This window comes from Hypoxylon fragiforme, assembly GCF_022984875.1.
Source record: "Hypoxylon fragiforme strain CBS 206.31 chromosome Unknown GGS25scaffold_10, whole genome shotgun sequence".
Lineage (NCBI taxonomy): Eukaryota > Fungi > Ascomycota > Sordariomycetes > Xylariales > Hypoxylaceae > Hypoxylon > Hypoxylon fragiforme.
The window spans coordinates 60,659-86,815 of NW_026054765.1; the positions used below are offsets into that span (position 1 = coordinate 60,659).

Below are 26,157 nucleotides of genomic sequence, written 5' to 3' on the forward strand. Positions count from 1 at the left end.
GGATATTATCTTCATTAACCCTTAAGCGCCTAGAAGGGAAAATTGGTACATTTTATCCCCTTAGTATTACTGAAGACCTCGTACTGAAGCTTGGCCGCTTAACTGTTGGAGATGTGGACGGACTAGGTACTAGTTAGTAAGTCCTATGGTATACTACGGTTGTGAGGCCTTTTGGCCCGGTAGACTACAAATAGGGGTAATCGAGTGTGATACACAACACGGTCAATTGAGAGTAGATATCGTTGCATTCTTGAAGAGAGAGCACTATTGGTTGCTCTATATAGTCACTCATGTAGTTCCCAGGTAGGTCCTTGGCAACTACGGAGCCTGTCATGAATATAGTTACCTGTAAAGTGCGGTTTTTAATCCCAGCTAACATCTTAACTTCACGGCAAAGCCTAGAATTAATAGGCCTGAGGAATGATTTTCAACGTTTCATTGAATTCCTTTGGCTACTTCTTGCAGGGGTTAGAAAGTCCCTTCATAAATATAAATACATGAATGGAGTGAATAATGGCTTCCGAGACAATAGCAATGTTAAGTTATGGCTAGCATTCACCTGGGTGATGACAAAGACACACTTTGTCAGGCTCGTATCAGGTTTCACTTCCCTTACTGCAATAAAGGGTTGGGGAGGTAGGTACATAGTCAAACTCTCAGTGCTTCTTAATCGGCCTAGTTAATGGAAATCGCTTTTATTAACACCATTTAGGACATGGTTGAGGGGGTTCTATGTACTGGATCTCGCTCTCCCGGCTTGGGTCGCTGTAGTAAACTCTTATATACACGGGGAATATTATATTCGCCAGTTTCCAAGCTTGAAAGTATGGCACATATTGTCATTTGGAGAGGGTGTAGGGAGATGCTTTTTCTGTCTGTATAATTGCTTCTCTGCTGTTAGTATGTTCTTTGGAGGTTGCATCCCTGGAACGAGGTGAACAACCTGAAGAGCTAGATATTGAGCGTCTTTGATACTAGAAAGTTTGAAGTATTGGAACTTTTTTCAATACACATTGCATCACTCAGTAGCGCTATACCGACTCTCATACGACAAGACAGCAAAGCATTAGCCTCCGAATCAGGCCTCGTCCAAATGCTTAGTAGGTACCTAATATAACCAAGTATCACATACTGTGTTCGCCGTATGGACTCTTTTGATAGTAACTAATGGTGCGTTACATTATAAGTAAAGAGACAGTGGGTCTTAAGGCTGTCGGGACTTGGGATGCATGTAACTTCGCCACGTGCTGCGTAACCAGAACAGATCGATCGTTCTAGGAAACAGAACAGGGAAGTTGATGCTGTTGGTGTAGTCGGTGTGGCTAAGATCACCCACCCACGGCCCTCATTTGCTGAGCCGCATACGAACAGGGGCCGTGACAGATCATCTGTATCACATCTCAGGAACGCCGCAACTACGCGGCATGTTGTTATACTGACGTGTTACTGCAGAATTATCCGCCATCTCCATGTTCCAGGTTTCATGCTTGAACCATTGACCGCTAATCTATGCAAGACTTCGATCGACTTCCCCCATGTACTAGATGGCTGCCGGAAGCTTATTTCCACGACGAATCAACATCGGTGCCCTCAATCTCATACTATTTCAACCACGACCTAAAATAGCCATCCAGGTATACAGTTCCCGGTATACAGTACGAAAAGAGTCTTGGTACTGATATACATACCACTCACTAGCCCAACAAGTCTCACGACTTTGACCAAGTCAAGTGTCAAACTCGAGTTCAACAGAAGCATAGACCCAGTTTCACTTCGGGGAAATCTAAGGATAAGTAACTACTTAGGTAATTAGGTAATTAGGAAAGAATAACAAGTAAGTGTGAAAGACCTATATCGGGTATATATATCCATCCAACCATTAGGAGATTTCTGAATGCCGTGGTCTTCTGAAAGCAATAAGCCCCACTACCTTACCTACATATTGACACATACCCAGGACTACATAATTCACTTGGGTCACGCCTCTGTTACATCGTTAATCTTGCATATGTATAGTATCGTACATATTCATGAATCCATGGATCTCATAGGGCCAGAGCGGGCACCGGCACCCGGCACTGGCACCAACTCCCGACGCATGTTGGAAGCCTCATATGTGAGACATACATGACCAACCGTTCCATCGGCACTTGGTGATCAGCATATATATACCGCTCTAAGAATTCAATCTCGATAGCATTCACTGCGGCCTAGCTGCGGCCGTGCTCCATATTTGGTGCTACATACGAGTCTGGCCCCTAAGACTGTCTGCGTATAAGGCTCAGTGGTCCGGTGACACTCTTTAGAGGCCAACGCTTTGAGATATATATTGGGCCTACCTACCTATTTATAGGAGTATAACCGGATCCACGCAACACCCGCTGACACACGTAAGGCTGTGATATAATCATCTTCTGTAAGTAAGACTACCTGATCGGGTACCTATTCGATAGGTAGACCGCTTTCATTTCTTCCTTAAAGTCTAACAATGACTAATAAGTGTTTTTTTATTCTTTAATTCTATCAATATTAACCCTGACTAATCCATGACAGCAGTCCAATATCATCAGTTGATCGTGAGGTCTAGTATCTAAACGAAATCCTGCGAACAAAAACCAAAAACAGTTGCCCCCCCTACTCCCTTCCGCTGCCTCCCCTTTCGAAAACTTACAAAGCAGCTTCAGCATACGTCTAATTTTTAACGGAAGTCGAGAGTTCAAACCACCCCGGCTTTTTCCTATTCTACAACCCGAAACGAAATCATAACCATCCCCTTAATTTTCAAGTCGTTAATGGGGCATAAATGAAAAAAAGAAAAAAAAAAGGACCTCGACATGGGATATCTCAAAAGGTATGGGCAGCAAAAGAAAAGAAAGAGTTACTACAAAAGAGAAAAAATAAAATAAAAAGGAAGGGCTACGCCGCTGGAACCAAGCGACATTGCACGCCATTATTCAGCGTCAGCGACAACGTCAACTGCTCCCTCCAGTCGCTCGGGTCGAGGTTCTCTATCCCAGAGAACGCATGGAGCAACCGCGCGATCGTGTACGAGGACTCGGTGAGCGCGAACTTCTGGCCGGGACAGATCCTCGGCCCGCCGTTGAAGGGCAGGAACTCCCAGCCGGGACGCAGGTTCTCCCAGCGCTCGGGGCGGAACTCCTCGACGTCGTCGCCGAAGAACTCGGCGCGCCGGTGCATCACGAAGGTGCTGTAGGTCACGACGTGGTGCTTGGCGACGAAGAGAGGCGACTTGCCGTCGGGACCGCCGCCGACGGGGAGAACGGTGTCTTTGTTGGCCATGCGACTGTTCGTCGCGATGGGGGGGAAGAGACGGAGGGCTATTGACGAATCATTGAGGTTAGTTTCATTGTGGACGAAGCACGGTCGCAACATTCTCGGGGGTGGAGGGGGTTAGGGGGGGGTTGAGACAACATACTCTCGTTTACGACAAACCGGAGATACTTCATGTCCATAAGCGCTTCGTACGTCAGCGGCTCGCAGTAGTGTTCCAGGACATCGGCGCGAAGCTTATCCCACACGTCGGGCCTTCGCGCCAACATGAAGAACACGAAAGCGAGTAACCCGGCGGTAGTGTCGCGCGCGGCCAAGAGCATGTTGACGATCTGGTCGCGGAGGAGGATCGGATTACTGGTATCCTTGGCGAGCTCGTTCAAGAAGACGTATTTCTGGCGCCCGCCTCCCTCCTCTCGCTCCTTCTTCTCATCCGGCAGCGCATCCTGGCTGCGTCGGTACTCGAGCGCTTGGGCGACGAACTTGTCAGCGTAGGCGTGCACGGTGTCGCAGGACTCGCGGAACTTCTTGTCCCGGTGGGTGAACATGAGGTTTCCCAGGCGCAGCCGCAGGATGGTGCCCTGCTGGGCGTAGTCCAAAGCGTGGTGGAAGGTGTGCGCCGCCTCCGACGCGTTCTCCGACATCAGGCCAACCGACTCTCCAAACATGTACTCGCTGTTCGAGTCCAGGACCTATAATAAATCACAAAAAAAGCGAGGTGTTAGTCACCGGGGGTGCTGGTGGTGGTGGGAAAGAAGGGAAGCGCGCGCCCCCCGGGGAATATGTATATCACAAACCATTCGAAAGAAGAGCTGCTGCAGGTCGACCTTGTAGTTCCGGCGGGCGATCAGAGAAATCAGCTGGTCCACGTGGTGGCCGAAGATGGAGAATTCCGTGACCTGGGCCCGTACGAAGCTCGGCCGGATGAGAGCACGTTGGTGTGACCAGATTTCGTCATCTGTGGTGAAGATGCCTTGGCCTAGCAGTGGAGAGGCGCTCTTCCGTCTCAGAGGTCCCATGCCGAAGTCCTGGAATTGGAACGACAGCACGTTTTGGATCAATGTCGGATCGCAAGTGTTGATGGTGGTCCGGAAGTAGGTGTTGGTGGTGAAAGTGAGGCCATTGTTGGCATGACGAGTCCTGAGGAGATCGAGGAATCCATAATTCTTGGCCGCTGTCAGGTTTTGCATGACTATGTCGGTCCCTAGGAAAGGATCCTTCTGGGCTAGCTTCTTGGCAGGGAGACAGCCATGCTGCTTCTTCATGAGATGTCGACGTCGACATACTATAAGCCACTGGATGACATAGTACAGGGTTAGGGCGGCGAGAGCACCGGCAGCTAGGAACAAGGAGAAAGCCATGACGAAATGTGGAAAAGATGAAGGATACCGAGATTTCTATCGTGTAACACGAACACTGCATGAGAGGGTGCTTGGAGGGGGGGTATGAGGAGAGGGTGGCGAGCTTACTTATACTCTTGGGATCAAGGGTTTTCTGGGCCAATGCTGCTGCTAGGTAGAGGTAGGTAGAGAGCTGGGCCCAGATTGTGACAAGTGAACCAGACTATACTATACCTACTCGATATCCGAAGCCCGATGATGCCCAGCCGGCGAGCAGTTTCCTCCTACGAAGTACATACATACACATCTAAGCGGCAAGGGGATCCATTAAGTCCCCTTGGCCACCGATACGCACGCATGTCCCAGCGTCCACGGGTTTTTGTTAGGCAGATTGTCAACTCGGTAGAAACTTTTCTCTTCCTCTTTAGCCAATCAGGCAATTGTCCGTAAAGGATGCGTCCAATCATGGAGCCCCGCAACGACCTCGTCACTGACCTGGCATAGGTATCCAATGGAATGCTTGTCACAAGGGATAAATGCAGAAGCAGACCTACGGGGGCGTGTACTGCTTTGAGGAGAGCGAATGTACCGTTGCCGGCCGGAGCACGGAAACTACGAAAGAAATCTTTTTCTTTTATTGCTCTTCCTCTTACCATCTCAAGTGAAGGCCCACAACACGGCTGATGAAAAAGAACCGTTCATTGCTTTTACTTCCCCAAGTTTATGACTTGTGGCTGCCAGGATAGGTATTGTTGGGCTCTCGAGGACTAGACCTGGTAACGAGTAACCGGGCATCAGCGCTGGCAAGCTACTAAGCTAGCTATACACTGTGTGTATATGTGTCTGTGTATGTTTTGTTCTGTTTTGTTGTATGTGTTTTTTCTGTATTGTGTGCATGCAAATACCATCATACAACCCTTGGAAGTATTACAAATCTCTGGAGAATACTTGTAGGTACGTACGTCATGGCCATGTACTCTGTTTTGTTGATTACCTATCGATGTATTATGTGTTTCCTTGAGAGTGGCGGGTTCCCAGTTTCCTGGTACTTGGATAATCACTTAAGTGACCGACCGACTCCGCTGGAATGGGCTGTGTTGGGTCCCCTCGAAACTATCGCGAGTTATAGTTGCTCCCCCCTGAATCAAGAAGGATCCTTATAATGGCCTGCCTTGATAGCTCGATCGAGTAGTCTCAACAACAAAGTAGTATGACAATATGATAGGGTCCGGACCACGTAAATCGTAGATCGCATAGTCTAGACTAGGTACAGACGTAACAGACCTGGACGAAGCATAAATGCATTACTATGTTACTGTGAAGCATATTGTATCAATATGGCTGATGATCTTCTACCTGAGTACCTACTAAGGTTAGGTAGACGGCCTGTGCCGTGATGATTAGCACTAACTATCTATGTAGTACTCTGTGCTCAGCTCCTTTGACAGCCAAGTAAGCAATGTTGCAGTGGAAAAGCTTGCGGCGGTATTCAGGAACAGCGGTTTTCTTTACCAGACTCTCCAGACTCCATAGTATAACTATGGGTCTAGCTACCAAGTAGAAGGCTGAAACTGATGCTGTAAATGTCCGAGACACGTGGCTAACGAGGACATAGAGAAGGAGAGGCATAAAGAGAGACATTTGGTAGAGAGACAGAGAGGTCGTATAGATTTACGCAAATACTGTGTTCAGCTTCAGCGACGTTGTCCACTTGGCACGTTATTCTCGAGATCATGTGAGGTTGATGATGATGACAAGGAAATGCATTACATGCCTAGGTACCTACTTACCCATGCATACGCGCACCAACCACTTGGCCAGACTGCTTGTAACCAGGGGAGGTAACAAAGAAGGCAACAAGGGTATAATAGTCTTTAGTCTCTAGCGAGCTCTTTGGTAAAAATAGTAATATAGGTAGTAATATATTCCTTTTTCATCAACTTCGTTCAATATCGAAGTCTTAGCGGTAAGAATAGGCAGACAATAGGCAGGCATATTGCCTTGGTCAACTTTACTTCGTAGAAAATAAGACCTACTTAGGCGAAGGATTCAGTTGCGGGTAAGTCACTTAAGCGAGAAAAATGGGAAAGGGGAAAAAGGGATAATGGGGAAAAAAAGAAAAAAAAAAGGAAAAATAAGCATAAAAATAAAAAAGTGACTAGAAAGGGATACTCTATCTGGCTCATTCCCATAAGCTTGTTCCAATCGAGAGGTCAAGATCGGCAAATGGGCCCTTGAGAGTCCATTGAAAAAAAAAGAAGCAAGAAAAGAAAAGCTCAAGCCGCCTCCTGCCGCCCACCTATTCTTCAACATGTCTGTCAGACTCTCGTCAGACTCTTCCCTCTCCCTCTGCATGGCTGCAGGTGAACCTCTAAAGCACTTCCAGTTGTCAAGTTGAGAGGGGGTTGCGAGTGGAGGTGGCATGGGTGTATAGAACCCACGCAGGGGGAATCAGGGTACTGGCAGGGCATTACAGGGTCTTCGGCTGAACCTGCAGCATTCTCCATACTTAGCTAGGCAGCTTAATGTCCTATAGGGTATTTCCTGGCGCGGCATGGGACTGCCGGATTTCCTACTGCGACACTAACGGCTTCGACGAGGCGTACCACTTACCACTCCTACGCTACATCACACCAGAATGATGCTGCTTTTGCCTCATACTGTAGCGTCTCTCTTTTTTTAACCACCTATTAGGCCCTTCTCGCCCTTTATTTCCCCCTTCTTGCTCTTCTAGCTCCCTTATAGGCTTACTACCTAGCTGATTTGCAGTTTATAGTGTAGAGCATGTTGCAGATATCGACAGGGGCTTTCTCTCTTTTTTTTTCCAGTTACGATTTTATGGATGGATGGATAGATGTATGCCAGGTAAGTACCTATGTATGTAGGAATGTGCTGGCCTTTTTTTTTTTTTTTTTTTCTCTGTCTCATTTTCCAAATTTTCTGATACTCTGATATTTTTATTTTTGATATAATACATATGACCGTAAAGGGAAGGCTTCTAGCGCGGTAATTCGAAGATGGTAAGAAGCAAAAGGAAACTAATGAGAGTGGACCGTCCGCGGAAGCGACCCAGTACCAAAGCCATGGAAATAAACGTGAATCCATTTGTGCCACCAGTGTCGATTTGTGACCAACAGTATCGTGACGGGGCAACGGGGCGTCAGGGCACCCAATCAACCTGAAGCGAGATCGCTTTCGGATCTTTTGAGACGCCATTTTCTCCCGAAAGCCTGGCATCTCCTACTATTTTCTCTCCACCCCCGACCGGCAGAATACCTACCCAGTACCTAGAAAACCACCTAATACATCTCTACGTAAGGGGTAAATAAGGCAGCTAAGCTACCTGTAGGTATGTAGGGATCATAATAGAACAACGTGGCCGTGACACACATGAAGCATATGTCGGGCTGAAAACATTCAAATTTCCCACTTCTGCCCCGAAATGAAACCATTGTCTGTGCCAACATAACCCACTCATCGTACCAAAGCAAGGGAGAATCTGTTACTACCTAGTATCTAGTATCTAACATTTTACTTTTACAAAGGATGACTACCATCAAGAACGTCGCCGTTGTAGGGGTATGTCCACCTCCACACCTCTCTCTGTTGGGAAGCTGACGAATGCTGACCACTATGATTAGGCAACCGGGAAGATCGGCCGCCCAATCGTAGACCATCTTCTCGCATCGAAGCTTTTCAAGGTGACCGCCATCACTCGTGACGGGGGAATTCTGCGCGATTTCCCCGCAGATGTGACGGTCAGAGAAGTGGATTACAACTCTCTCGAGTCTCTAGAGGCTGCTCTACAAGAACAGGATGCACTGGTCTCGGCCATGGCGTTTGAGGCTATCCACGAGCAAAAGAATCTTGTGGACGCGGCGGTAAATGCTGGCGTCAGACGAATGATTCCTTCCGAGTATGGAAATGACCTCCTGAATCCCAAGCTGGCTGCCTTCCCCATCTACCAGCCCAAGATTGCCATTCGCCAGCGATGTGAGCGCATGGCAGCCAAGAACCCGGACTTCTCCTGGACCACGATTCATAATGCGTCGTTTCTGGGGCCAGACTGGACACTGGACTTCATCGTGGACGTGAAGCAGCGAAAGGCTGACATCAAAGATGGCGGTGACGTGCTCTTCTGCGCCACCACATACGACGATATCGCTCAGGCCGTGATTGGGATCTTGACCCACCTGGAAGAGACGGCTAACCGTCCGGTGAGGATATCGAGCGTCAACACGACTCAGAACGAACTGATCACAATAGCCAAGGAGCTAGGCGCTACCGACGGCTGGGATTTGACGTATTCCAAAACCGAAGACCTGGAAATTGAAGCCCTACAGCGTTGGGCGAAAGGTGATCATAGCGACGAAGTGATCGCAATGTTCATCAACCGAGCCTTCATAGGGCACGGCTGGGGCGGGTACTTCCCGGTTCGTGACAACGATTTATTGGGAATCAAGGGGTTAAACCGAGATGAGCTGAAAGCCATCGTGAAATTGGCTATCGAGAGGTGATCCCATTGGTCTAAAGGATGAGTCAATACCATTAATACCCTGGTATTTTCCTTTTTCATGTTGTAAAGTACCGGCATCTTGGGTTGATGGGTTCCGGCGCCATGGTACTGGAACACGGCACTTGGACCCAGCCATGGGACGCACACAGATACATAGACACACACACGCGCACTTACAGACACCCCCCACGCTCACATAACATATAATAGTTCAAGGCGCCGGAATTCTCTGTGTTCGATTTGAATCTTGTAGACTACCTTAGCCTACCTAGTACCTAGTACCTACCCTACAGTATTGTACATACATAGGTGCCTATCTAGGTACGTATTTATGAGGTATCTACTTCACGGGTATCTGAGAACGCACTTTCATAAGCCAAACTCAGGTTTTCCATTCAATTCAACCCAGACAAATAAAATAAAAGCCCTAGTTGCTGCTCGTCAGAGCGCTTTGAACCCTCTGCCCTTTACCAGACAGAAGTTCAAGTTCGAACCTGAGAAGAAGTCCAACCCTACCTAGGGCACCTAGCAAACCCAACCAAGGATAGGGGGACTTTGACTGACTCCCTTTAACCCTTTAACCCTTTAACCCTTACATATGTATAAATACACCGAAGCCCATCCTTGATAACAGACAGATATTCACAGAAGAACCCTTACACAGAAGACCCTTAAATTATGTCATGTCTTTTTTGTTTTATTTTTTGAACATCTTCCATTTATTTTCCTCGGCATTTCAGGACTGTTCCGTTTATGCCAGCCGAGAGGGGAGCCTAATAGTATTTAGGTATTAAATGTCGTTTGTATTCCTTCATCCACACACATACACCACTTCTCCCTTCTCTTTTTCCCCCTTCTTTTTTTTTAAAAAAAATCTTGTTTTCGTTTTCTTTTTCGTACAAATTTCACGGACGACTATGGCCGGTATAACTTGACCTCCGCGGGCCTCTCGCAAAGGTGAAGTTGCCGTGTGATTGCTGGTGTTGGTTCTCTTCATCCGGAACGACGTGTCGATGGTTATCCGCTTCCAGATCCTTCTCGTCGCGCGCCTCGCTGACCACCTCGACCTCCACGTGCTTGTGTATATTATTACCGTTGGGGGCCACCGCGTTGCCGCCGCCGCCGCCACTGCCATTCGTGCTCGTGTCGGTCCAGCCCTTGAGATCCTGCATTTTCACCTCGTCCACCATGCGCTCCTCGCTCTCGTTGAACGTGATGTTGGTGATGGGGTTTGCGGTGGGCGGGCCCCCGCGGCGTCGCCAGCTCTGGTGGCTGCCGCCGCCGAACGTGCGCAGGTCGCTCTTCGATTCCTTGTCGGTGAGTCGCTGCTGCGAGCGGACGGTCGTGAGCAGAGAGCCGAAGATGGGGGTGAGCCACATCTTGAAGAGCGGGAAAATCATGGGTAGGTTCGTCGTGACGACCGCGACGAAGGTTTCCCGAACGGCCCAAGATCCGGCTAGTTGCGCGCCATTAACTGGGTCCTGCGGGTAGATCGTATTAGCTTAGCCCATAACTAGTTACCATGGGTTGGGTGGGTTTGTTTGTTGTCGATCATCGTTCCGTGCCGCACGCGCGCGTAGGGCAGGACAGGGGTGGTTTAGGGAGTAGTGGGTGTAAGTGGGTAAGGGGAAGAAGGGAGGAACTTACCGTTACAATGAGCGCGCAACGCAGAATGGCGCAAGCGACGACAAATAAACCTCCGCTAAAAAGAATAATCAAGCCGAATTTCTTGACTGGCTTCAGACTTGATTGCCAAAGCATAGGCACGGGGATGGAAAGTAGGTAAAGATCGGTGATGACATTCATGGAGAGGTACACCCAAATGACCTGGTTCGAAATAGCGGGTTGGCAAACATCTGAATGAATGAAACCAGGTTAGTTAGTGTGCATGTTTTATCCCTATTATGGCAAAGGCGCAAACAGGGAGAGGATGAATAGATGAATGAATGACGACGTACTGCCAGGGTCAGGATTTATCTGCCAATATCTGTAAAATGGTCGACAGGCGAGGAAGAGATTCATCAAGATAGTAATGAAACTGGCGAGGAGAAGTCCGAATCCGATATAGATGCGAATCAAGTAAGTACGAGCCAGGCCAGACTATGAATCTTGATCAGCAATCACGTCTCATATGGTACGAACCTTGGAGACTTTTGGGAGCTTACAGTCAACCGCAAGTAGAAGACGAGAAGAGAAGCCTTGAGTGCCCAGAGAAGCACAGAATAGGATGACCATCCTGCGAGTTGGATCTTGGAACCAATGACTCTGTTCAATCATAGTTAGCAAGCATTCACACACACACGCACACACACGCACTCTCGCTCTCTTTCTGTCATTTTTCACTCCTCAACTCTCATTTCCTTCTCTCCACATTCGATCTACATACCTTGTAGTATATTCTTCGCTATCTGGAGACAATGCGGCCCGCTGTTCATCTGTCATGCCATTGTTGGCCAACCCTTTAGCAACAGCACCGACCGAATATGCCAAACTAGTCTCTACGGCATAGAAGGTCTGTGTTTTTTAATGTTCATGTTAGTTCATATATACTTGTATATTATAGGTATATTGCAACCTAGAAACCAGGCATAAGACAGAACTAACCACCCCAATCCAGACCAAGAAATCATCGGCTTGTAATCGCTTGACCCCAACAGCTTTTATTCGAGCGTACGTCCTGAGAATGGTAACTACAATGCCGAAAGCTAGAAGTGTCCACGCTTCGATGGTGAACTGACGCATTGCCGCGGCGGCAGCTTCAGCAGCGGCTGCTGCCGCCGCTGGGTCGGGTGTTGATGCATCCGGGGAAGACATAACGCGGGAAGGAGAGATACGTAGAGAGATGGTTGCTTGGAAGGATGAAGCGACGGTAGCAGGCGAACCAGTGAGTATGTGTGTGTGTTGAACGGCAAGCAAGTAAGTTAGTTATATGAAAGGATTGGGCTCGACTTGACTTGACTTGATGTCAACCAAGGAGGATAGACGAACATGCAGATGGAGATGGCCAGGGCTTTTACTTGTTCGGAGCTGGGCCGTTTGACAGACTACATGTAGGTATTCTATAGACTTACATACTTTCGTACATGGAGGTACTTTGCAATACTCTGCGTGTTAGGTGTATGGCACGGCTGTTCATAATTCTTTTGGAGTAGGGTATTTATTTTGTGAAAGCCACTATGACTGGTCAATTCCTGATAGACTGTACAGATCGGGGGACCGTTGAACATGGGTTAATACCCTTGAAAGAGCCTGAACCACATATTGGCGGCATCGACAGGGTTGGATTAATCTCGAGTCATTATCAAAGTGGATAGCCGAGACCACATATATGGAGATACGATTACAGATCGGCAAACGTTTCAACTGCATGTGGATTGTCAGTTGTGAATATCGTTCGTGTGATAGCTTCGATCACTTACTCAACCCAATCGCAGTATTGTCACATCAGGCACATGAGATGCTGACTTGCTTCATGATGCAGGAACAGAAAGGGACTATTAATCTTACTTACAGTAGGTATTCGAATTCTGGGGACTGAAGACGTACATACTTCAATATTACCACCCAAGCTTCTTTTTACCTTCTAAGGGTTTTGCACATGCTTGGTCTGGCACTTGACATAAGCCCTAGAACGATTCTGGTTAATCTGTCAATACTTCGTTCGAAACTGCCCCTGAACATCTTGAATGTGTGTTATCCCATAATACGAAGAAGACTCTCCAACTTTCCGTTCATGCCTGCACATAATGGGAAGAGAAAAACCTTGCACGGCTAAAAGATCACCGTTACATTTGATCAAGGGGGGGCGTCGGGGAGATAGCGTAGGTAGTTGGTGTCTGCAGGTTTGCGGGACTACTAGTAACTAGTTACCTATGCTTCAGTCCTCGGCGTAAAACTGCAGACCTAGGTAATCACTGCTGGGGGTTCTGATACTCGGAATTACGTACTGAATCTCTGAAATAAGCAGGTGGAATGCGTTTTCAAACACACAAAATCAATCCAAGAGTTTTCTTGGTTCACGAACGGGAAGCAAGTGGGATGGGGATGGGGATGGAGAGGGAAATGGAGGAAACATACCTTAAAGAGAGGGCTGGTGTGTATTGAAGTTAGAGAGCCTCAAAACCCTCCGGAGTACAACCATTGCATACATAATACCTATGTAGGTAAGTATTGCCTACCTAGGTATTTAGGTAACCATCCCCCGGATCAAATCTTTTCACCTCCTCGGTGTTGCTATCTTCATAAGGGAGCTCGAGCTTAAAGACTTGAGCCCATAATACCTAATTTCATGTTTGTTATGCATAACACACAGGAGAGTGCATATGCATGCTACAGCATCGGAAAAGAATCTGACGGCCGGAAAAAGTTGGTGTGCTACGCAAACGCAAACGCAACGTTGAACGCAACGCAGCACATGGATGGATACCCAGTGGGTACGTACTGCTATGTATGTATGTTGTAGCTGTATGTATGTGTGTAGGTATGCAGGTTGGGTCCAAGCGTATGCGGTTGTGTACATAACATACATATCATTGTACATCCATTCATTATACGTACATATAGCGCACATATGTATATGCATAGAACTTGGAAGTGAGCCTGCCTACAGTGCCTACATATCATACATAGTACTATATAACGTTATTGTCCTACATGTAGAAACAAGCTGGTTGGATTCCTTGTATGTAGGCAGGTATGTACATATGTAGGCTCAAATTGTATGATTTTCATACATACCATCAAATCTTGGAACTTTGAGTACCTTAACATACCAACTGTACCATGGTTAAATGATCATGATGATGATTGCAGATTTCCAATTTCGCTTTTCCTCACCCTCTCTCTCTTTTTATATATCTCTTACCCTTCGTCATCCGCTGATCATTCCCTGGTCATCTGTTGGCCTGTGCCAACGGGAACGCTATTATGGTGTAGGGCTTGAAAGGTAGGCTGGGTAGAGTGGGTAGACTAAAAAGAGAGCGACGTTGGTTTGAGCAAAGAGGCTATACATACCTATAACAAAGATCTATTATGTATGATCAAGCTTGAAAAGAGGGTGGGGGGCCCTTCGTTAAGGAAAATCGAATTAGATATGAGACTAACTGTCTTTATATGTGGTACTGTAACAGCGGGACGGGTGAGACCAGGTCAATTCCGAATCAAGTAAGGGATTGACATGATCTTCTCGGCTGTTATACCTGATTCGCCATTGGTGGGTGAATTGGCTCTTAGTAGGTATGCCAAGAGTGTGGAGAGTTACCGTTTCGAGAAACATCTCATATCCAACGTGGAAACCATGGTCCAACATAGAACCAACATTGAATCCTGTCAGCAACTACTATGTAGCTGCGTCCACAGGACTACCACTCTCACCACAGGACTGGCCCCAGGCTCTAGCCTTCGCACCGTACGACTAGGGACAATAGATTAAGGCGGGCCGTCGGGGTTGAGGATGAGACAGGCAATAACCAGTTCTAACCTAGATGATGTTTAGTCAGGCAAAGGCCTCGACCTTGTGCAGCATGAAAGGGGGGGAAGACGAGGGGGGCCGAGGGGGGGTAGGAAGGGAAGGGATGGGAAAGTAAGGGATACAAGGGCGGCGCAGGCTGATAAACAACTTGAGGTATGTAATATGTCAGACCTTGAGCGCAGTTTTACATTTGCTGCTAGACTTATTACAAGTTTATCCTTATGACTTTTATCCTGATTCCCGGCTCCTTACTATACCAAGAAAGCCTGGTTAAGACCCGACTGAGTGTATCACCATGGCTAATACGACATCAACGGAGAAAGTCGAAAACATCGCCGTGGCTAACGGCATCACGATGGAGAAGTTAGACTGTGCCGTTGTTGGTGCTGGTAAGTTTTATTCCCCTTTTTTTGTTTCTATCACTCTATATCCCCGTTATGATGGCGCATACCTACCTACCTACTTAGCACATGCCTACACTTACCCATCTATCTACATATCTGCCTACTTACCTACCTGCCTACCTACCTAGGTTGGTAGGTACTTACTAAGAGGTGGTTAGGTAGGTAAGTAAGTAGATAATTATTGAAATTTGCGCCGTAATGAAAGAGGCGCACAAACTGATGGCGATAACTTCACAGGATGGTTCGGTTTAGCTGCCGCGAAACAGTTTCACTGTACACAGCCAGAATGTTCGCTCGCCGTGTTCGACTCACAGTCCAACCTGGGCGGCACATGGGCCGATGAGCGCCTGTATCCGGGGTTAAAAAGCAATAATCAGTTAGGAACCTTCGAATATCCTGACTTCCCCATGGACACGCCCACATTCGGCGTTAAGCCCAAGGAACACATGTCGGGTGAGGTCATAAACAACTACCTTAAGGCATACGCGGCCAGGTTCGGTATCACCAGTTTGATTCGCTTGAACACCAAAGTCATTGTCGCAGAGCACCAGGAGACTGTCGAGGGCGGATGGATCCTAACCATCGCACCCCTCAACCAAGCCCCAACTAGAGTGTTTGCGCGCCGAGTCATCTTCGCCACGGGAACCACCTCGGAAGCCTTCTTACCACATTTTGAGGGCCAAGAGAGCTTCGGCGGCAGAATATTCCACGGGAAGGACTTCAAGCAAAACAGCGATACGCTGCAGACGGCGAAGAGAGTAACCGTCTTCGGTGGCACCAAGTTTGCTTGGGATGCCGTGTATGCGTACGCCACCGCCGGCGTCAAGGTGGACTGGGTTATTCGATGTACGTACCTTTACTTAACCTAACTTGACGTTTCAAGGCCCATCTCCATCTCCATCTCCATCCCCGCCCTCAAGGACTACCTACCTAGTCCTGTCTTAGACTACATTATGATCTGAGCTGAGCTGAGCTGACTTTCTAACTCTAGCTTCTGGCCACGGCCCGTGCTGGATTGCCCCCTCATACGTTACGCCACTCAAAAAGTGGATTGAGAAGCTTGCAAGTAAGTGTTTGCCATGCCGTGATGCAAATCCTGCGATTTTACTCTAGTCCTAATGGGTATTTTCTCTTACTCAGATATGCGTTTCTTGACTTGGTTCAGCCCTTGCGCGTGGGGCGATGTCGACGGTTATAGTCGCATCCGGAGTTTCTACCACGAGACCGCGGTAGGACGGACTATCGTCAACTCATTCTGGAAAGTGTTGGGAGGGGACGTCCTAAATCTCAACGATTACGATTCTCACCCCAAGACCGCCAAACTAAAACCCTGGACAGAAGCCATGTTCACGGGTGCCAGCTTCAGCATCTTGAACTACGACACCGACATCATGGAGCTCATCAAGAGCGACAACGTAGATGTTTACGTCAGCGAAATCGACCATCTCAGCCCCGGCAAGGTTCATTTGTCTGACGGCACGGAATTCGAGTCTGATGCCCTTCTAGCCCACACGGGCTGGAAGCACGTCCCGCCTATCAAGTTCTTACCCGAAGGTATTGAAACCGAGCTTGGCATCCCCCACACCCCAAACGATGGCGCGCCAGCCACCGACCTCGCCAACGACCCCGCCATGATCGATCGAGCTGACAAGGAGATCTTGAAACGCTTCCCCCGGCTCAAGGACCCTCCCGTGTGGAACAAGAATTATATCCCCATGACGGAGCAAAAGGGCATCATGAGTGATGACGAGGTGACCCCCTACACGCCCCTGACCCCGTACATGCTACACCACTTCATCGTGCCACCGTCGGAGCGGTTCCTCAAACGTCGCGACACGGCCTTCATCGGCATCGTGTCCAACTTCAGCAACATGATCATGGCCCACCTTCAAGGCCTGTGGATCAGCGCGTACTTCGCCGGTAAGCTAGAGCGCGACCCGTCGATGGCCGTAGGCGACGAGCAGGCGATGGATCAGCTGCGGTACGAGACGATGCTGTACTGTCGGTTTGGGAAATGGCGCTACCCGACGGAGGGGACCAAGCGTCCCAACTTCATCTTCGACGCCGTGCCTTACCTGGACCTGCTACAGCGGGACCTGGGGCTGGAGATATGGCGCAAGAAGGGGTTCTTGGCCGAGCTCTACGAAGCGTACGGCCCCGAGGACTACCGCGACGTGAATAACGAGTGGCTGAGGAAGTACGGCGACATGAAGAAGATGGAGTCCCTGAACGACAGCTCCAAGTCGCTGAGTCCGGTCGACACGCACCAGAACTGAACTGAACTGAAGCAACCAAAGCAAATGCAAATGCTTTGGAACGGAAAAGTTTTTAATGTCTCAATATTTATCATTCTTCACGAAGCGAGCGAGCGTATGTATTGCAAAAAAATAAATCAAATTTGTTCTGTTCTTGTACTTCTATCTAGGTTAGGTAGGTAGGTAGGTATATGGGCAGCAGGGACGGAGTTCTCTTCAACACGATGTATTACAGGCACTATTGGCTTGGTCTACTTTCGTTATTCCCTTTGGCTTTTCTTTTCTTTTTCTTTTTCCGGGGTATTTTTTCTTTTTTGGCTTCATCACGAAAAATTTCTTGCCGGCAAGTCAAGTCAGCCTTGTCATTTCTCTTGGGGGTTTTTTACATGTACAGTCCTCATAGGGCAACGTTCTTTTTCTTCCCGTGTGTAGAAATTAGAATATGATACCCATCAACCCATGAGCCGGCACGATATTATGTAGATGAGGCTTAGGGCATGCGTAATACGATCAAAATATGAGACATTGGACCGAAATCTTACTATGTGCGTGCGGATGCCTAGTATCCCTAAAAGAATGAGTAGATCTACAAGTATTCGTACAGTGTGTATGGGGCAATGAATACAAGCTGATCGGAACCTTGAAGATAGGGGGGCGGGCACATGTGCATACGCACTGTAAATCCTCAGCCCACCGCACTCAAGCTACTGTATCTGCCTAGTATACCTAACCGACGTACGGATCCTCCCTATTAGTCCAACGCAAGCCTATGACAAAAATTTCAAGTTCTCACGTTTGAAATCATGCAATACTCGAACCATATCATGGAATATATTACCGACGGTAGGGAACTGCTCCTACGACCGCCCAATAGTGATCGCTTAACGGCCGAAGCAACAAGTTTTTTTAAAGGGGGGGATTTTTCTCTCATGCGGGTGATCAGGAGAGCAAATAAGTGCTTCGACTCCAATTCATGGTTGCTCAAGGGATCTTGTTGTCTCGTTGCCACGCCGTTACGCGGGAAGCGTTGGCTGGTTCCCGTTTGGTATAAAACGATCCTGGACCTAGTAATACACGGGCGGCTTCACGGGACTATTCTTCCCATACTAGGTACTAGGTATTAGGCACGCCACTTTCTAGGTTCTAGGGCTTATGTAGTGAGCACGGGCTACGGTATGGTACTTTGAAGGATAACGAGTTAGATGTAATACAATGCTAATATCTACATAGCTAAGAAATTAGTGGCTCATGTTGGTAAACCTATCCTGCCAATGAGCAGTGTAACTATTCCCAGTTGTGGATAGCAAGGATATACGACAAGGGTTCCCATCAAGGATAGATGATTGTTTTCCATCGAGTCATCGACTCCACGGTGGTATCAGTGATGGAGCCCCTTTATGCTACAGGAGGGTTGGAGGGGATAACTTTTTCATTATCATGCATAACATACAGTAGCAGAGTCGTAACTGGAGGTATAACGTCGATAGGGCTCAAGGATGTTGGAAAGGATTTGCCCTACCTGTGTACCTACATGTAGGTAGTAACTAGGTAGTAGGTACGAAACTACTCAGCTACGCGGAAAAAGCCCGACATTGGCGGTGTAACCGTAATCTTTTTCCTTTTTCATTCTTTTTCTCTCTTCTGGTTCTAGATTCTTGGCCAGATCTTCGGCAACTCTGTCCCGAGGAAGAACCATGCCCTTTAAGAGGTTGGAGGTTATCACCATGGTTTGAATTTTGGTACATCACTCGATACCTGATCCCCTGACTCTGGTGTCCATGTTACAATATCCTTTATGATGCCTAGATTGTTCATTTACGGGAACGATAAATTTGTTTAAAACGCCATCTAAACTCTCAATTATCGCGGACTAGTTACTCAAAATAGAGCTGCGAGAATTTCATTCTGCATGCACATCACACCGGCTACTACTGGGATGTACACCGTGTCGTGGGTGAGCGTTCAGGGTATTCAGGGCAGCTAGGTAGTATTCTTTATATCACGTAAAACACACTATTGGAAGTATTAGTAGTACATCAACCCCAGACTCCCAGAGAACAGAGAACAGACTCAACAGAGAGCAGAGAATCGAGAATACCTAGAAGACTGTCAAGGTAGCAGTAGAACTGTAGAATACCTACGCGTCATGACGAAACAGTAGTATTCTCTAGCTCTGCATCGCACGGGATACAGACTAATTCAAGCAAACGGTCTGCCTGCCGCCTACATGCCTGGTTGCCTAGTACTTAGCAAGCAATCCAAGATGTAGCCAAGGGGTTTTCGCTTGTCGAGCGAATGAAGATGAAGATGAAGGCGGAAGTGAGCAATTAGTAATTAGCGATTGCATTTTCTGATACATCGAAAGCGACGAAAACCACGTCGGTTAGAGGAAATGGCGTTCCAGAGTCGGCCCGTCACCAATTGAGGTGTTAATCGAGATTTCATCAAATGCTTTCAAGATAATGACAAAAAGGCTTACAGTAGATACTGTACTACTCCAGGAAGCGTTCGCATAGATGCAATTTGAAGTGCCGGCATGTGTAGGTAGTAGGCAAGTGCCTACATAGTAAGGAGGGATGAAACGAGATGGCATCGTAGCAAGGCGGCGGTAAATGTCAAAGGTAGCATCGCATTATCCGGGGTTCCCCTCATCCTTCATTGGGGTACGATTTGCTTGCTTGGTATTCAAGCGGAATATATCTATGTAGGTAGGCGTATGTACGCATGTACGTATGTATGCATCATGGTTCTTGCAAAGACGACATCTCTGCATGCCCCTAACCTGTCCTGCATCATGGGTTGCAATTCGGTCCGCCACAAGCTGCCGAGGCGTTAGAACGTTACGTAGGCAAAATATACATATGTAGTTAACTACCTATTGATGAATGCTCATCACTTTCCACTTAGGTATGGATAGGTGTAGGTATTACACATACTGAGTAATGAACGCCTTCGAGATACACCTGTGGACGTTAACAAAAACCTAAGACATGTCAGAGAACGGGAGTGGCCGATAATCCATTTATCCCCGTGAGTTCTCGTCAATACCCTAAGCCTTATGATGGAATTCTTATCAGGTCATATTACAGTAGCCTTAGGGGACAGGTCAAAGGGGCAGAGCGGGCATTACTAGATAGGTATCTAGTGGCACGAATGTGGATAAGAACGCGAATGCGAAAGTTATGAAATAACTAGGTTAGTTAGTTAGCCCTAGAGCCCTAAAGGAACTGGCCTCAGCTTTTCTAGAAGACCCATCAGTCTATTAACGCCGCGTTCCTGCATACGCGACCCCCCTCCAATACTATCACAGTCAAGACAAAGCCACGATTCTATATTATACGGTCCCATCCTATCGATGGATCTCGATAGTCGATACTAGGTACTCGATAGGATTCTGAGGCTTAATCTTCAATTTGTGACGTCTCAATCCCCGACTTTTTGTTTACACGTGTATTCGTGTAGAAGATCTGATGATCGCATCTATATTCCAATTTCCCACCTACTGCCATATTTCTATATTCCAATTGCTAGCTACACTGCTACAGTATTCCCCTATCTCGAAATGAAATATCAATCTAACCTAAGCTAACCTAGCTGCCGAGCACTTTGTTCTAGTTTAGTTTTAATGCTTCATAATTAGCACCAAGTAGGCCACCGACGTAGAAGATCATGTCAGCGTTATCAGGGGCTAGTTACCACCTTGGCAAGTATTCCCTTCAAGATTATGCCACTCAATAGGATATGATAGCCTATAGGTGTCTCTTCCGACGTTAATGTCCTCGACGCCTCTAGTGTTATCAATATATTATTAGTAATTTCAATTATTTCAATTACAATAGTTGCATACTACCACCCCAAGGATAGCTTTATTACACTGGCACATGTAAGAGACAATACCCAAAAAGAAAAGCAAGTGGCCATGTAAACAAAATAATCACCGATATTGGATCTAACGACGCAAGTAATCAATCAATTCTCGCGACTTTTGTCCTCGCTTATTTCTCTTTTCTCTTTCTATCTCTCTGCATCTCTCTCATACCCCCTATTATCCCCTACCTACAATACCAATTGTATTGTAAGCCGGTCGGCCATTGCTATCAAACATCGCCATCTTGGGCCAAATACACGGCATAAACCCCTGAAGAGAGTCATCATCATCACCATTGTCCAGGTATCACCACAGTGATCACAGTAATACCGCAGCTGAAATCGCCTCCCCGTAATTTCGCAAATAATTGCGACCGAGTCCGTTCGCCTATCGGAGTTTTTCTCCTCCTTTCTCTCTCTTTGCTTTGCATGTGCATTTGCATTTGCATTTTCAATTTCCGGCGCTGAGCGAACCCGAAGTTTAGTTCCCAGTTCACTCAATCACTCATCCCGTTGCCGTTCTAGGTATTACCACAATCTCCTTTCGAAGCTTACTGCTGCATCGAATCGACGACAATCTAGGGACCGGTGTGCCTCTACCCCTCCCCCCACACCTTTCCCCCCTTTTCACCACCCTCCCTCTCCAAGCAATGCGCTCGCGCCCATACACCCCACCACCCCCACTACCACCCCTCCTGACCGAACTCTCGGCGTACCTCCCGAACAGCAGCCGCGGCCGAGACACCAATAGCAGCAAATACCACCAATGCCACCACGGTAATCACGGTAGCGCCGTCGCATTAGCGGACCTAGACCCGGAGACCAGCCGTCTGCTGCCGCGGAAGCGACAGCCGCAGCCGCAGCACCGCGTGCGCGTGCAGGGGAAGCTGGCCCCCGTGCGCAGCGTGTCGGTGGTTAACTTGGTGCGCGGCGGCGCGGGACCGGGGGACCATCATCATCATCGGCGGCGTGCGCACTCGCCGCGGGGCGATGCTGAGATGGACGCTGCGGTGGGGGCTACGCTGACGAGGCCAAGGACGAGGGGGAGGAGGAGGAAGAGTTTAGATGATGTGGATGTGGATGTGGATGTGGACGGGGATGAGGGTGGGGATATGAATGGGGATGGGGGCTACGAGGCGGGAGAAGATGAGGTCGGGGATAGGGATACGCAGCTCAGGGGGTATGGGATCGGTGGGAGGGGGAACATCCGTGAGATCTCCTATTCTCCTTTCTTCCTTCTCCTCGTACACTCACAGCACTGACTTACTAACATTCGCGGTTCCAACAGGTCGGCCGACGGATGTCATAGGGACTTCTTCATCCAGGACAACATCGCTATCCTTGTCCTCGCTCTTCTCAAGCTCTGGTCCTGTGTCTCCGGGGCCGGGATCAGGGTCAGGGCCGGATAAGCGGTTTACTCTTGCGGGACTGCTGAATCGTATGGAGGATCGCAGGGTGGAAAGAAAGGGGTATCAAAGCTAAAAGAAAACAAAAGAAATCGTGCATGGAGTCATGTGTAGGTAGGTATATGTTATTGCGCGATGGAGCTTTGGCTTGTCTTGTATAGATGCATTACATTTGGTGGTGGTTAGGCGTTGTCGCGTGTATTAAAAGACTATGGGCGCGAGCCTGCTATTTGCATAATCATTGAGGTCCATCTTGGAATATAAGATAGGAGTAGAGTGTACAGATAGAGTAGGCGACCAGACACGGGTTTGGGCGTTGGGACATCAATTTTACACAGTCCATTCCTATTTATCAGGCAGCTTCAGTAGCATGACCTCATGCATGGAATAATATGGATAACAATTCGTACATAGAAGCATAGCATGTGTATAACAGCAGAAATATGTGCTTCAAGGAACCAGTTTCGCCCACCTAGAGAATGCAGTTTGCCCCTAGGAAGTATACCTAGTATCATACGCCAACCTTTTGTCACTGTTGTCCGTATTCTAATTCCAGCCTTCGTGGAATCATTGCCAGATCAGAAGAGCCGAGAAAGAAACTTATGTAAAGGATATGAACATGCAACATGCTGTTGCTGGCGTCAACTTCTGTAGCCTGGCCATGATCCACTTGGCGGAAATGCTGACCAGTTGGATGAGTCCCTCTCCCCTGACCCTTTCATCGTTGTCGGTGGGTCAAGTGTTAGATGTAGATGCGCTCAGGGGTAAAGGGGGCAACTAAAATCTTCCCACCGGCGGCAAGCAACAGCTCCTGGTAAACAAGAGATTTGGGGCTACGGGTAAGATTTACCTTCATCTCGCACATCTCGTAAAGTGATATGATTGGATTTGAACCTTGGACTTCTCGTATTGTCACTTTAAAGGTGTTGGTCGAGTTCCAGGACGACCCTGAGTTTTATTGATCGTGTCTGTGAATTGATTCACTTCGCCATGTCTCAGGCATGCATACACTTTATATTGCCTATTGGATACTATGAACTCACTTAATCTACTTGTCACCCTTAGTGCGCCATCCTAAAATGTGCTGCTTTCTGTCAGTGTTAGTCGAGCATACCTAGCATTGCCATAATTCAATGAGCCTTCCATAGGTAGCTACCTAACTAGTATCTTACCTAGGTAAAGATGGACGTACTTGCAGATGATTATTATGGCTTCGAATAGTTTTAGGTTCTTCAATTAAGTCGCCGAAAATCAGTTGTAAGTTGATGATATTCATGTTAACCTTGAACACAAGGTTGGCTGCTCTATGCGCTTCGCGAGATGAAAGATCATTTCTATAGGCATGCTCATCATTAAAGGGGTATATCTCTGACTGTATACCTAACTACCCATGTAAATCATTCATAATCATACATTCTCTTCTTAAAGAAGCATTCAACCCAGTCTATCTAGCCCAAGTCATTTCTCATCGCCCATAAACCCTCTTCTCCAAGTACCGGAACGGCAAGTAAAGAACCGCCGTCACCACAAACGCCATCTCAAATCCAATATCCCCAGACTTCTCCGCAATCGGGCCCTCAAACCACACCTGCGACATACTCGGGATCACCAGCGCAAAGCTCAGCGCACTCGCCGCCAAAGCCGCAACGCCCAGCGGCAGTCTCGACGCCACATTCCAGCTGTCATGGTCATAGCTGTCGTATTTCCCGCGCCTGAACACGTTGTGCTCGACGATTAGCACCGCGACGAACGCGGCCGACCAGTACCCGATGAGCGCAACGAAGTTCTCGAGGCTGGCGAAGAACTCGGACGCGGCCTTGACACTGACGGGGATGACGATGGCGGTGACCAGGACGGAGAACATGTAGCGCGGGATGACGACGAGCTGCGGGATGAGGATCTGGAAGTTGAGGGTGATCGAGTACATGGTCGCCGCGATGTTTCCCAGCAGGGTCAGCGAAAGCACGACCACCACGAATTTACCGAAGCCTCCGGCTCGTGACAACATTGCCGCTAACACGCCGCCTACTTGGGTCTCGTCGTAGCCTTCTTGCCACTCTGGAATGCTGCTTAGCGCGCCGCCGATAGCAGCGCCCAGAATCATGAGCAGAAGCGAGGGAAGCACTAGGCCTACATATCCATAAAGGAATAGCCTCAATCTTTTCATGTCCAACAGTTAGCCCATGACCCCAAAACTTGGCACAGAATGGAAACGACTTACGATGAAAACTTAGGGTTCAGATATGTAGTAAAATCCGAGGCGAGACAGGCATACGGGATCATGTAGGAGGCTATGATCATGCCGAAACTAAGGACACCGCCTGACGTCGCAGGCTCTGTGGGTGCTTGCTCACTAAGCCGCGACCCTCCACATCCCGTGGTAATAACAATGGCGATCAAGGCCGGAATCCACGCCCAGCGCTCGTAATGGTGGAGTACGTCGTACCCGCAGAAGGAGATGAGCAGGGCCAAGATGCCCATGATCACTATGCCAACCGCCGGCGTGAGAGAGCCGCCGGCAACCGCAGATAGGCATTGGCCGCCAATGACACAGATGACGACACAGAATCCCGTGAGCGTGGCCAGGTTCAGGATCACGGGAACGGAGACCAGGTACCGCCCAAAGGAAAAGCGAGCCTGTATCATCTGCCGCAGACCGGTCTTGGGCCCCAAGGTGCCGAGATAAGCCGGGATGGCTGCAGTCAGGAGGCAGAAGAATAGGATGACCAAAGAGCAGTCTCTTAGACTAAGCCCGTAGGTTGGGCCGAGCATGCCAAAAGTAATTCTATTAACGGGACATCAGCCAACTGTTTACTCTCTGCCGACGACGACAGACACACTTGACAATGACTTACGGTAAGAGGTTGATATTCATGCAAACCCATATCGAGAAGTAACTCGTATAATTGGTGGCGTTCCGATCTTCCAGGGAGACCGGCATGACTCCTCGCTCTTCAATCGGGCCCGCTGAGATGAAGCGGGCAAAAGTGCCCCGAAGGGTCTCTATCCAAGTCCGACCTTTCGACTCATCGACGACATTACTTTGACTGACCACCTTTTCAACATTCTGTTTGACTGCCACCGGCTGGCGGTCTTCGCCAGGCCCGTGACTTTCCAACATGGTGGTCTTCTTATCTAGCTAGACGCAGAGACGTGTGATCTAGGTAGGTATGTAAGGGGGTGTTGTAGAATAGGATCCAAAAAACCCCTAAAGAACTAGTATAGCGGCGGCAGTTTATAACAGCAACCAGTCGAAGAGATATATGTAGAGCTTTGACTCATTGGATATTGGGGGGGGTTCTTATCTCTTCATGCGCGAAATAATACTCTCCAAGTCATCATGTATGTGTGGTTTCCAACTGCATGTAAGTGAACTTGACAAACAGGTTGGTTGGAACGATCTCCAACAAAATTCTAGATGTCTATTACCACATAATAGGATTGCTTTTCGGTGGTAGTTACATTGGCTCCATATCGAATCAAGTCATGTAATCGCCACAAAGAAAGAAAAGTTTTCTCACCATTCTTTTCCCTCCACCAGCTAAAGCTTAGCTAGCTAACTAACCTAGCATTCTCCGTACAGTGTGAAAATGAGTCTAGTTTACATA

At 48.1% G+C, this 26,157-nt stretch overlaps 6 protein-coding genes across 6 annotated transcripts; 3 read left to right on the plus strand and 3 right to left on the minus strand.

The window, feature by feature from the left end:
* Window positions 1–2,801: 2,801 nt before the first annotated feature.
* GGS25DRAFT_69458 (putative cytochrome P450 alkane hydroxylase) lies at window positions 2,802–4,819 on the minus strand. Its single transcript, XM_049265967.1, has 4 exons — window positions 4,761–4,819; window positions 4,089–4,688; window positions 3,437–3,983; window positions 2,802–3,338 (listed from the first exon to the last, which is right to left on the minus strand). Exons 2-4 carry the CDS (start codon window positions 4,650–4,652, stop codon window positions 2,917–2,919), a joined length of 1,533 nt encoding a protein of 510 aa, XP_049111951.1. The 5' UTR covers window positions 4,653–4,688; window positions 4,761–4,819; the 3' UTR covers window positions 2,802–2,916.
* Window positions 4,820–7,860: 3,041 nt separating this feature from the next.
* On the plus strand, window positions 7,861–9,455 carry GGS25DRAFT_509041 (NAD(P)-binding protein). The gene is made up of 2 exons (XM_049262524.1): window positions 7,861–8,210; window positions 8,273–9,455. Exons 1-2 carry the CDS (start codon window positions 8,178–8,180, stop codon window positions 9,146–9,148), a joined length of 909 nt encoding a protein of 302 aa, XP_049111952.1. The 5' UTR covers window positions 7,861–8,177; the 3' UTR covers window positions 9,149–9,455.
* Window positions 9,456–10,052: 597 nt separating this feature from the next.
* On the minus strand, window positions 10,053–11,961 carry GGS25DRAFT_525910 (uncharacterized protein; the record flags this gene model as incomplete). Its single annotated transcript, XM_049264885.1, has 6 exons — window positions 10,053–10,628; window positions 10,795–11,003; window positions 11,106–11,247; window positions 11,313–11,412; window positions 11,534–11,661; window positions 11,752–11,961. The coding sequence occupies 6 exons, from the start codon at window positions 11,959–11,961 to the stop codon at window positions 10,053–10,055; spliced, it is 1,365 nt and encodes a 454-aa protein (XP_049111953.1).
* A 2,725-nt stretch (window positions 11,962–14,686) lies between these two features.
* On the plus strand, window positions 14,687–17,845 carry GGS25DRAFT_509057 (FAD/NAD(P)-binding domain-containing protein). Its single transcript, XM_049262525.1, has 4 exons — window positions 14,687–15,006; window positions 15,259–15,867; window positions 16,013–16,087; window positions 16,162–17,845. The coding sequence occupies exons 1-4, from the start codon at window positions 14,913–14,915 to the stop codon at window positions 17,295–17,297; spliced, it is 1,914 nt and encodes a 637-aa protein (XP_049111954.1). The 5' UTR covers window positions 14,687–14,912; the 3' UTR covers window positions 17,298–17,845.
* Window positions 17,846–21,693: 3,848 nt separating this feature from the next.
* GGS25DRAFT_70489 (uncharacterized protein) lies at window positions 21,694–22,760 on the plus strand. Its single transcript, XM_049265968.1, has 2 exons — window positions 21,694–22,352; window positions 22,432–22,760. Exons 1-2 carry the CDS (start codon window positions 21,794–21,796, stop codon window positions 22,623–22,625), a joined length of 753 nt encoding a protein of 250 aa, XP_049111955.1. The 5' UTR covers window positions 21,694–21,793; the 3' UTR covers window positions 22,626–22,760.
* Window positions 22,761–23,843: 1,083 nt separating this feature from the next.
* On the minus strand, window positions 23,844–26,061 carry GGS25DRAFT_509076 (permease for cytosine/purines, uracil, thiamine, allantoin-domain-containing protein). The gene is made up of 3 exons (XM_049262526.1): window positions 25,405–26,061; window positions 24,771–25,334; window positions 23,844–24,708 (listed from the first exon to the last, which is right to left on the minus strand). Exons 1-3 carry the CDS (start codon window positions 25,668–25,670, stop codon window positions 24,015–24,017), a joined length of 1,524 nt encoding a protein of 507 aa, XP_049111956.1. The 5' UTR covers window positions 25,671–26,061; the 3' UTR covers window positions 23,844–24,014.
* Between the last annotated feature and the right edge of the window lie 96 nt (window positions 26,062–26,157).